Raw genomic sequence first — 12492 nt, 5'->3', positions numbered from 1 at the left:
AATTAAAGTTATAGGTTATATGATACTTGTGTTTCTGTGTTGCAAATTATCTTATTTGTATGTAAAATATGCTTAAAACTGTAAAACTAAAGAATTAAGTGAAATTAAATCATTTTAAGAATTTATCTCAAGCTGCTTCAGGCAGTTGGCTGTTTGTAAGGCCACATCCTGAAAAAGGAGGCACTGAGGAAAGTGGCAATTTAGTTCCTCTGATGCCCTATAATAAACTTAACAATACAAAAGACTTTTAGATATAGAAGCTGATGCATCTCTTTTTACTAAGCAACATTAGTTTTCTTTTTAGCCCACTTAGGCAGTAGTCACTAAGCTGCAAGGCTTAGGGAAAGTTCCTAACAAAGCTCTAATATTTGGTTTTTACAACAGGAAAATAACAAGGGTCATTTGACCTCTGATAAAGAAAAACATTTATCTTATAAATAATTAAAAGAGCAACTTTTTAAATTACAGTCTAAACTTTCTGACAAGGAGTTTTTTATACTCACTAGGACCAAATTTCTATCAAAGCTCTTAAAGAGTTAAAAACGGCTTGCTCCCAGCATAGAACTAACTGTCTTCATACGCAGGATCTGCTATCCTCCTTCATAGACTCTGAATGTTTTATCTAAGGAAATTTAGAAATGTTAGCTCGGACTGTTCTTTCAAAAGGGAAAGAGTTACAATTTATGACTTAGTAGGAGAATCAGGCTGTATTCAAGCTGATTGGAATGCTAATGCTAACCCTCTTGTTAATATTACACAAGATGAACTTTTTAGATGGACAGTTTGCTAATTTACAACAGCAATGTAGGCAAAATGTAGGGGTGAGGAGTTGCTCTTATCTCCACAGATACGGGAGACCAATAGATACCTTCCAGAAGATTGAAGCCTTGACATGAGTCGAAAATAGGAGAAAGAATGTTTTGACAATTAAATAAACTTACCCAGAAGGCAAAGAATGTTTTAATTAAGACTAAGACTTCAAAAAACATCTTTGACTCTGTTTCTAACAATGCTAGCTGTTGTGTCTATAACAATAAGCAGAACTAACTATTCTTACTAAGTTTATATTACTTCCACAAGCAATGTTGAATAGCCCGACACTGTATCAACATTATGTAAATCAACCTTTATAAAAAATTCATCAGAAATATCCTCAATTTTTAATAATCCATTATAGATGATATATGAATAGCTTGTGATAATAATGCTGAACTTGCAGTCATCCTTAAAGATACTTCTGAAACCTTAAGTCAGTATAGTTTAATTATAGCTGAAGACAAAATTCAAATATCCTGTCCTATTAACATTGTTATTGATTCACAATACGTAGAAAATATAGTTAAACTTATAGAAACTGATTATACTTCAAATGATAGTTCTAGATTGCAAAAATTGTCTCAAGAGTTACAACTTTTATTGTAAAAACGAAATTTGCCTGTCTATATAACTTACATTTGTTTTCATACAGCTTTACCAGGACCTATGTCTACAACAAATAATAAAGTTAATCAATTACTCATTAGATCAATAGAAATAGCTACTAAATTTCATACAAAGACTCATACAAATAGAAAAGGTTTAATGCAAAAATTTAAAATGACCAGGCAAGGAGCTCAGAATATTGTTAGAAACTGTCCTTGGTATAGTATTATAAATGCTCCTCCGTTACCGAGAGGAATGAATCCTAGAGGAAAACACAGTAATAACCTATAGCAAATAGATATTACTCATATTTCTTCTTTTAGAAAACTATCTTATGTACAATTCTATTAATATTTATTCTTCCTTTCAATAGGCCACACCTTTGTCCAGAGAAAAGTCTAATTGTGTCATTCAACATCTTATTGAAGCTTTTGATGTTATAGGCATTCCTAAAGCAATTATTTAAAACTGACAATAGTCCTGCCTATACATCTGCTAAATTTCAACAGTTCTTAGCATTTTAGAATATTAAACATACTACTAGAATTCCATAGAACCCACAAGGACAAGCAATTATTGAACGCAGTAATTGCACTCTAAAAAATATGTTACTTAAACAAAAAGGAGAGACAAGGAAGATTATCCCCTAGACTTATGTTACCCAAAGCTTTATTTACTTTAAATTTCTTAAATACAGGAGAAGATAATTTGACTGTTGCAGCAGACATTGGACAAAAAATAACAGTTCTAAGATTAATCAACCTCTGCATTATAAAAATGAGTTGGATCAATAGGTACCTAGTGTAGTGCAACATTGGGGAAGAGGGTTTGCTTGTGTCATTGCAGAATCCAGTGAATTCCTTTGGATTTCTGCTCGCAGAATTAAACTAACAACATGAATAAGAACAATAGATTGTTTCCATATCTGCCCATTGCTGAGAAAGAAGAAATGAATTTCAAAAGAAGAATCTTAAAGAAGCAGCAGGTGCTGCTGCCTGGTATTGAAAAGGCTAAAATATCAAGTTGGGGTGAACTTAAAAAGCTGACCTTTAATGGTAAAAAGATGCTACAAGCTACTAGAAAAGAAAAAAAATGTTACTAACCTGTTTTTAGCAATGATTGCTTTGGTAAAAATTCCAGTAAGTAGAGCTGAAAATTTTAGTTATTAGGCATATATCCCTAATCCTGCATTAAGTAGAGATATTCATTAGGAAAATAGTGCCTTTCCTATTTTTGTTAATGACTCTAATTGGCTTCCAGGATCTTTTAATGATAGAAGTCCCTTAGCACCTTTGGAAGAAGGCATGAAATTAGAAAATTATACAACAGGAGTTGAGGGATTACCTATATGTATAGGACATGAGCCACATTGTTTCAAAATAGAAGCTCAAGCTTGGCTCTCTATTGTCAAAGATAACAGTAAAGGAGAAGGAAAAGAAAAATATTTGTTATAAGGATACGAATTTAAAAGAAATATATCTGTACATGACATGTCATAGATTAAAGCCCTCATGGTTCCGACCCAGTGAAAGGGCAGGGTGCTGATTTAAAGTGGCATAAGAACAATGGTTTAATTACAGCTGGTGGTCAAGGTAATCATACTATCATATGGCATAGAGGAGGGATGTCACCTCGAGCTCCACATATAAAATTTGGTCCTATACAATATCATTTGTAGAAAGTAACCACGGCACTTAAACATATGTCAGCGTAGAAAGAAAAAAATCTGGAGAAACTATCCTTCTAATCATATTATGTTAATCTTTAAGAGAAATGAATCACATTTCATATCTGCTTGTGTTAGATTGCCTTATATGTTTATTATAGGTGAAAGCAAATAGACAGCTGAAAATTATTCAGTAACTTTCAATAAGTGTACTTTTTATACATGTATTAACTCTTCTATTCCTTTTAATGAAAATAGTCAAAGTCTTTACATTTTAAGAACCCAAACAGGAGTCTGGATTCCAGTACAGATGAATTGGATGTGACAGGGTTCCCCTTCCATAATGCTGTTACAACATCTTATTATGTCTTTGAAGCAAACCAAGAGACCGGTTGGCCTGATGATCACCATCATTATGGGACAAATAGCTGTAACCACCTGTATCTGGAGTTGCATTACATCAAAGTATACAGACTGTGGACTTTGTACAAAAATGGCATGAAGATTCTGAACAACTGCGGACTTCTCAATAATGTATAGATAGTAACATTAATGCTAAAGTTAATGATTTAGAACAGACTATGATTATGTTAAGAGATCAAATTGTTAGCCTACAAAGACAAATTAAGCTAAAATGTGATTAGAATGTAACTACTTTTTGTGTTACCCCTATTCCTTAAAATCATACTTACTTCTCTTAGGAAAATGTTAAAAAGCATTTGTTAAATCATGATAATATGACTAAAGAAATAATTGAATTACAAGACATATTCAATAAGCTTTTCAAAGGAAATTAGAAATTCTGATAGATCAACCTATATTGAAGGGATTAATAAATAATTTATCACAATTAAAACCTATTGAACATATTAAAGGATTTATGGGATCCATTGTAGGACTTTTTATAATAGTATTAATACTATGTCTTCTTCTATATGTATTCTGTTGACTAATGAAAGCAAGAGAAATAAGGGATGAACGACAGAACGCTGTGTTTTCTGTGGTGCTTCATAACATGCAGCATAAACAAAAAAGGAGAAATGTGGTGGAAAAATCCATCGCATGACCTTGGATGGGAACACAGCCAACAAGAAAAGAATGTTTAGCCCTGGCCAGTTGACTCAGTGGTAGAGCGTCGGCCTGGCGTGCAGGAGTCCCGGGTTCGATTCCCGGCCAGGGCACACAGGAGAAGCGCCCATCCGCTTCTCCACCCCTCCCCCTCTCCTTCCTCTCTGTCTCTCTCTTCCCCTCCTGCAGCGAGGCTCCATTGGAGCAAAGATGGCCCAGGCGCTGGGGATGGCTCCTTGGCCTCTGCCCCAGGCGCTAGAGAGGCTCTGATCGTCACAGAGCGACGCCCCAGAGGGGCAGAGCATCGCCCCCTGGTTGGCAGAGCGTCGCCCCTGGTGGGCGTGCCGGGTGGATCCCGGTCAGGCACATGCTGGTGTCTGTCTCTCCCCGTTTCCAGCTACGGAAAACTACAAAAAAAAAAAAAAGAAAGAAAAGAATGTTTTGCCAAAATAATTGTTTTGTGATTTGAAGGCGAGTCACTGAAACAAGTCTATGTGACTGAAAGTGGTTGCTAGACTCTGTTCTCAGCAAAACATTCTCATAAGATTTTACCGCTTCCTTCCAGGCTATTCCTTGAGATAAAAGAAAGGAATGTTGTGGGAACCATAGAAGCAATAGCAGTTAATGCCTTTTGATATTGTATTGTTATTAAGCTATCATGTAGATGTATTCCATGTATCTTTAAGTAAAGGTTATGCTTGATGCTATGCCAATTTCTCAGTAAACAAGCTTTTTGAAATCTTGTGAATAAAAATAGGACACAGCACGAACTTGGTGCCATTTTCCTGAGTGAGCGGTGGTCCTTTGCTAGTTCACGATGATTTCGTCTGCTGATCTCTCTCTCTCTGTGTGTGCCCCGACTCACAACAACAAACTATCATCATAAATGAGATGTTTATCTTTCCCATGATGCTGTTGCACACTATAACTCTATGCATCTCTCATATACATGCTTTTTGCTCTAGATATTTGTATCCACAATCAATATATGGTGATAATTTTGTATGTATTCCATGAACTATAGAAATGATCCCTGAAAGTATAGTCTTTGCATGTTTTTTAGACTTTATACCTATACCTGGTATTCTTTTTGTATCTCCCTAGGATCAGCTATTTCCCTTATGCATCATTCTGCAGCCATCACCCACTCTTGGCCCCTCTGTCTCTCAGCCCCTGTGAATTCCAGCCTCCTGCCCAGTCCGGCCCTTGCCATCCTGTTCCGTTTCCCTGCGACAGTCCTAAGCCAGTGAGTTCAGGCTGGTCCTCCCATCGGTGAGTCTCACCTTCTTCCTCTGGGGCTTCAAACTAGTGCTTTTCAAATTTGAGCTGCATCCCAATTCCCTGCAAGGCTTGTTAAAACACAGCTTGCTGGGCCTACCCTCAGAGTTTCTGCCGGAGTAGGTCTTGGATGGAGCCTGAGAATTCTTGGGTGATGGTGATGATGCTGATTTGAGAACCAAATATTGAGAGCCACTGCTCCAGATCAACATCTGGGCACAGTCTCAGCTTTCCTTCAGAACTGTGTGCTACAGCCTCTCTGTCTACCAGATGTATAATGCAAGTCACATGTGTAATTTTAAGGTTTCTTACACAGCTAAGTAAAAAAGAAAAAAAACCTGCAAAATTTATTTTAATAATATATTTTAATTCAATATATTACCACTTAAACAGGTAATCAGTATAAGAGTTATTAGTGAGACAGGTGACATTGTTTATAGTTACAGCACATCTCAAACTAGACTAGCCATATTTCAAGTGCTCAGTAGCCATGAATGGCTGGTGTCTAACATAGTGGACAAAACAGCTCCAAAGGTTTGACGTCATCTTTCTCTTCACAAAAAATTGCTTTGAACTTGACATATTAGTTTATTTTGGGCTGCCATAAAATAACTTATACAGGCTTACAAGATAGTGGAAAATGATTTCCTTCAAAACAAAGGTAAGTGGGGGATTTGAGTCAGGATCATCTAAATAAAATCAACCTGCTTTTAGGTTTAATTAAAAACTAACTTATTGTTAACTAAAAGAAACACTGTAGAATAAAACTATAAGAAATGAAATAAATCATTGGATATCATCGTTTGAGTGGTGAACTTTGGAATGATATTAGTATTTATTAAAATGCCCATGGACTTATGAAAATGAAAAATTTAAAAAGAATGAACAACAGTTTCTTCTTTCTCTGTCTTCTTTCTATTCCTTCAAACTGCAGGATGAAATGAGAGAAAATATACAATTAATACAGCATTAACGAGCTCCAATGACTTTCTAAATCTAATAACTCTATGTGCATCACCTGCATTTGTGTGCTATATCTCAACAAGTAGAGAAGAAAGGCACATTTCCCTCTTGTAGCCTGCCTTCAGGATATTCAGTCCTGTCCAAAAGATCCATTGAGACATTTGGTCCACAGTAAAAGGTCCCTGATAATTAGTTCCGTCTAAAATGCCCATGCTTACAAAACATCCTTAGTTCAAAGAGCCCATAATGTTGATTTACACTTCTGGATTACAGAATTAATACATAAAAGAATTACTATCTTGTTTTATTGGTCCAACAATTGTATTGTGACTGTACCACCAATAATAACCCTTCTTGCCTTGGTAGCCTAACTGGTAATGGCACATTGGGTTAGATAGAGGGGTCAGAGTTCAAATCTTGCAGGAGAGTGGAATTTAAACATCAAGGATCTTTTGGTATGGACCAAATGTCCAATAATCATAACCAGTACTCTGGAATATAGGGTGTTCCTGTAACTGATGGCTTCAATCATGTGATCATACAAACTCTGTCTCCCTCTTGCCTACCTAACACCGTAAATGCTTTCTCAAGATGCTTCTTTTCCTTGAGAAGCCGTTCTGGGATTTAAACAAATCTCTCCACCTTAATAGCTTGTGTTCATTCTACAAGTGACACTCTTACCCTCCCAGACCCTCAGTATTCCATATATCTCATATGAGAGACTGTTACAAAATATGCAGCTGTGAAAGTGTAAAAAAAAAAAAGGAATATCAATCTTTTACATATACTCAAAAAGAAGATAGGCCTTGATACTTAACAACTCATTCACTGATAAACAATCATGCTATGACTAAGTTTCTTTTCTTTTGACTGTCATATAAAATATAAAAACCTACAGCCAAACAAACAGTTACGTATTAGTTATTAAATATGGTTCTACCTTGCAACAGAGGGAAAAAGGGGATGGAGGGTGCAGGAGTAAAAAGAGGGAATGAGGGGTGTAAAGAGACTTTGCAGGGGGTATGAGGGGCATAATGTGGTGTATAGGTGGTATATAGAGTGGGACACTTGAAAACATGTCAACACAATCAATTAAAAATAAATTTTATAAAAAGAAGAAAAATAATACTATAGCAGAGACCTGATGATGTGAGAATGAAGAAAATATCGAATTGAGCATTCAGTAAATACAAAGCATTAATCATAATTCTGGTATTCTGACACTGTAATATTTTAGAACACAGCTACTGGAGTCCCTAAAAGCCAATCATTTTAGAATTATAGAGGGCCAGATTTAAAAGGGGCCTTAGAGAGCTCTTAATCCAAATTATTTTCTTCTACTCTTAGTGCAAATACTTCTTCTGGAGCCTAGGAAGCATGTTGCCCAAGTACGGTAAGTAGTTTTAAATAAACATACAACATGAAAAACAGAAAAGGAAAAAATGTGGTCCTTCCAGAAATTAGTAACACTTTGTTATTTGTAAGTATACCTTGTCTCCTAGTTAGTACAGGAGACTGTATTTCTGTGGCCAAGTAACGAAGGCCCAACTAGGGCAGAGCCCAGCGACCTGAGCTTCTGCATCTAGTAATGTATTATAATAACTATTGGTCTTAGGTATTGACACAGTGCTCATTTGTTAGTAGTCTGTACAGGGAGGACAGAGGGCCTCATAAGAACTAATGAGTAGCCATGAAGTATATATATTTCAGTACATAATGCATGTCATATTACTACGTATATGAGGATAATGTTAACATGCCAAGAAGATGAAATTGAATTTTTAAACTAGATTTAAACAGACCTTTTTTCTTAATTTACTGGGGAAATTAAAATAACTAAAGCTGTTGGTAACAGGTAAATGCCAGGAACGGTCGGGTGATACTCAAAGCTACACACAGATACCTGGATTTTCCGGGGCTGTTCTCTGCTGAGTCCATGTCGCTTTGCGGTCCTTCTTCTTTTTTGTTAAACTCCTCTTCTTCTTCCTTCCTTTCAGCATCTTGGGCTTCTTCCTCAGCGTTTTCACATTGATATTTACTTGTTCCTTTAGTTAAGAATAAGACAAACTTTGGGACCAGACATTCACAGGAAAAAATCCCAATTCATAAGGAATGGGGACATCCAGCACTCAACCCACAAGTGAAGCAAGACAATGGAAGTGACCAGGAAAAGAACAGCTAGGCACCTTCCTACTGGTTGATGCAACACTCCCGTGGCCCCTCATTGCTGCTGCTCGATTGTTTTCACAGTGACCCGATTTCCCTAGTAAAGCTGTGCTGCTGATGCCTGCTGGCCCTTCAGAGAAGGGATCAGAATCAACGGGGTCTAGGGCATTCCGTAGGGTTTGGTCAGAACTTTCTTGGAAAATATTGTTTCCTTCCCTGACAAATTCTATGGTGAAGTTCAGTTGGTTCTCAACCCTATGGGGGGATGGATGGAGATATATATATATATATATATATATAACTTTTTTTTTTTTAAAGTCTCCCTATCAGTTCGTAATGTTTGCGGGTTGACTTTTTAAGGCTCTTGATACTTTTGGCAGCCATGAAGCAAACAGGAGACATGACATTGGCTTGTTCCTCTCCTTTGGGTTCCCCTCCATGTCCTCCCTGCTCACTCCTGAGCACCTTCCCCCTGGGCCGTTCGGACATTCGCCTATAGGCTGTGCCCTGCACTGAGGAGCTCAGGTTGCTTAGCGCAGGTTGGGAGAGGGCAAGCTATTTTTTCTCAAGGTGGGGAAGGTCGTTATGAAGTTGGGCTTCTCTTCCACAAGGCCTGTAGTGCCCTGGTTCTCAACCTTTCTAGTGCCGTGACCCCGCAATACAGTTCCTCATGTTGTGGTGACCCCAAACCAAAAAATAATTTTGGTGGCTACTTCATAACTGTAATTTTGCTACAGTTATGATTTGGAATGTAAATACCTGATATGCATTATGAATTTTCCGAGGGCTTTAGGCGACCCCGGCGGGGTCAAGACCCACAGGTTGAGAACCGCTGCTGTAGTGTGTTCAGGGCCCCAACCCACCCTGGTGCACATGGCCAGCCAGGGCGCCAGCTGTGCCTACAGGCCTTGGGGCTTCCCTGGCCCTGGGGCCTCACAATCCTGATGCCTTTTCTGGGTGATCCTCACCTTCCAGGGCTTCAGACTCCTGCGTGGGCTCCTCCCTGGCCTCGGGCTGGTCCTCGGGCTCCAGGGCCAGGGCACCCTCTCCAGAGCCTGTGGCTCTACCTCCAGGGCCCTCAGGCACCAAGACGGCAGCCCCTTCTCTGGTGCACGGGTGGGCCTGGCCAGGGATGCCGGACAGACGAGGTCTGGCCGGGAACGTCCTGCGGCGGTCGCGAGGTCGCTCAAGGATGTGGTCATTGTGGTATATGCGGTTCAGCGACCTGCTCACCGAGTCCATGAAAAAGATGTGAAAACCCTCCCTAGGCAACTGGCGGGCGGCTTCGGGCACATTCCAGTCGGGCTCCATGTCGTCCTCCCCCTCGTCAGCTGCCCCGATGTCAGAATCCTCGCTGACCCTGCCCTCTGGGACTTCCACTGCTGCGGCTTCCTCCCCCAGGCCCCTGATAGCTCTTCCCACTACCTCCAGCCCGGCCACGTTTTCCCCGTGGAGCTCCAGGTCTTGAATCACTGCCCCCTCATCTCCAGCTGCCCAGACCCCAGCTCCCGCCTCATCCATGGGGTTCTCCTGGACACTGGGGGCCAGGTTTCTATCACCAGAGTCAGACATGGCTCCAGGAAATACCTCAACCTAGACGGGATCAGGCTATGGCGTCAAAGGCCAAGATGGTGGCTACCGGGAGGAGACTGCGGACCCGGATGTGAGGTGGACGGAGTCGTAGAAGGGACAATAGTCTCCGCTGGTGCCTGAAGAAGCTCAGGGACCACTAGGGCAGGGGCGAAGAGGCAACAGGGGGCCATACACTTTGGTCACAAGCTCACTGGCTGAGAAGCAAAGATTGACATGCCATATGTCCAATAAATGACCATAGCCCTTCAGTTCTAGGATGACTTAGAACTGCCTCCCTTTTCTTTGAGGCTTTTGGGTCCTGAGCTGCCTTCAGATACACACAAGTCCTGCCCTTTTAATTTTGTGATTGTCTGAAAAACTATAGTAGTCTAATATGGAGGCACCCTGGGCCATATGAACTGAGAGGCATTCCCCTATTTTCATGTGCTAATTGTTCAGGTGAGTAGGGAAAGAATCATAAAAATGCTGTGTGGCCCAGACCTCAGCAGCAGTAACACTCCCCTCCCGAAAAAAGAGAGAATAACTTGGACCTATAATGTGGTTAAAGCTCCTTGGAAAATAATATAATTGAAATAGATGCATTCAGAACTGTGTATTGAAGTGGTAAATGGCAGGACCTGGAAGGTAGGTAATAAACCTGACATTCACTTCAAACCTCTAAAGAAGGAATAAAAAAGACACATGTCTTTTATTTTTATTTTTTATTTATTTTTATTTTTAAAAGATACATGTCTTTTAAAGCAGTGGTCCCCAACCTGTTTTGGGCCACGGACCCGTTTAATGTCAGAAAATATTTTCACGGACCGGCCTTTAGGGTGGGATGGATAAATGTATCATGTGACCGAGACAAGCTTCAAGAGTGAGTCTCAGATTGATGTGACAGAGGGAACCTGGTCATTTTTTAAAAATAAAACGTGATTCAGACTTAAATATAAATAAAACGGAAATAATGTAAGTTATTTATTTTTTCTCTGCGAACCGGTACCAAATGGGCCACAGACCGGTACCGGTCTGCGGCCTGGGGGTTGGGGACCACTGTTTTAAAGGATCAGGTCAGGGGTCCCCAAACTTTTTACACAGGGGCCAGTTCACTGTCCCTCAGACCGTTGGAGGGCTGGACTATAAAAAAACTATAAACAAATCCCTATGAACACTGCACATATCTTATTTTAATGTAAAATCAAAATGGGAAGAAATACAATATTTAAAATAAAGAACAAGTAATTTTAAATCAACAAACTGACCAGTATTTCAATGGGAACTATGGGCCTGCTTTTGGCTAATGAGATGGTCAATGTGCTCCTCTCACTGACCACCAATGAAAGAGGTGCCCCTTCCGGAAGTGCGGCAGGGGCTGGATAAATGGCCTCAGGGGCCGCATGCGGCCCGCGGGCCGTCGTTTGGGGACCCCTGGATTAGGTTATCTTCTAAGAGCTAATCATGATCCACATGAAAAGAGCGGGCTTTCTAGATGTTTCTGAGGCAACAGTACAAGATTGTTGATGGATGTTAAGATTCAGGTGATCAAGACCTCAAGTGTAAGCAATTCTGAAAATTATAGAAAAATTATTTTATATTCATTCTGTAAAAACACATTTTGTAACACTAATTTTTTTTGAAAAACAAATGTATATAGTTATGTATAATATTTAGATAAGTGTAATATTTAAATATTATTTTATAATGCCAATATAATCCTATCAAGATAGATTTCACATTGAACATCAAATGGATTTTCACATTTCAATGTTTTTTTTCTTCTTCTGGTCCCACCTCAAGAATGGAGCATGATGTCATAAATCACTGGTTTAAAGATGGAAGGTAATGTCAAAAATCTGTAATCCAAATCGTTACTATAGAGACAGCAAAACGGAGGCAGAATCTCAATCTGAGATCTAGAGTTGGCTTTAACATTTTCCCCCCTGATGAGATCTTGGGAAAGCTACTTATCATATCCAGGCCTTAGTTTTATCACCCATCTGAAAAAGTAATGATTACCTATCTCTGACAATCAAATAAGATAATGCTGAAAAAGTCCTATTCACAATGTGAAATTCTATATACATATTAGGGGTTATTATATCAATAATAATTTTTCTGTTCTTGATTTACTGCAGAGACGTTATTGTGTATTCTCTCAGGCCTTCAGAGGAAATAATTTATTTTCATTTTGGAGAAATCAGTTGTTCCCAGCTATATGGAGTTACATCCTTCCTCCTTGGCTGAGTTCACACCCTATCTTCAGTCAAGATTTGAGTGAGATAGATAGATTAAATGAAATAGGATTATGTTTAGAATATTAACCATTCATGAGAATATTTTTCCTAGTTTTACTT

The 12492-nt window shown here is 39.1% G+C and overlaps 1 protein-coding gene across 1 annotated transcript; it reads right to left on the bottom strand.

The window, feature by feature from the left end:
- Nucleotides 1–9496: 9496 nt before the first annotated feature.
- On the bottom strand, nucleotides 9497–10135 carry LOC136386457 (cancer/testis antigen family 47 member C1-like). The gene has a single exon (XM_066357869.1). The coding sequence runs from the start codon at nucleotides 10133–10135 to the stop codon at nucleotides 9497–9499; it is 639 nt and encodes a 212-aa protein (XP_066213966.1).
- Nucleotides 10136–12492: the final 2357 nt, after the last annotated feature.

The sequence above is a fragment of the Saccopteryx leptura genome, chromosome X, assembly GCF_036850995.1.
Source record: "Saccopteryx leptura isolate mSacLep1 chromosome X, mSacLep1_pri_phased_curated, whole genome shotgun sequence".
Lineage (NCBI taxonomy): Eukaryota > Metazoa > Chordata > Mammalia > Chiroptera > Emballonuridae > Saccopteryx > Saccopteryx leptura.
Note: the sequence above shows the minus strand (reverse complement) of the source record. Positions and strands in the feature narration are given on the sequence as shown.

What these genes read in the sequence shown, in the direction of transcription:
- LOC136386457 (XM_066357869.1), bottom strand. Translation starts at nt 10,135, where the DNA reads ATGTCTGACTCTGGTGATAGAAACCTGGCCCCCAGTGTCCAGGAGAAC.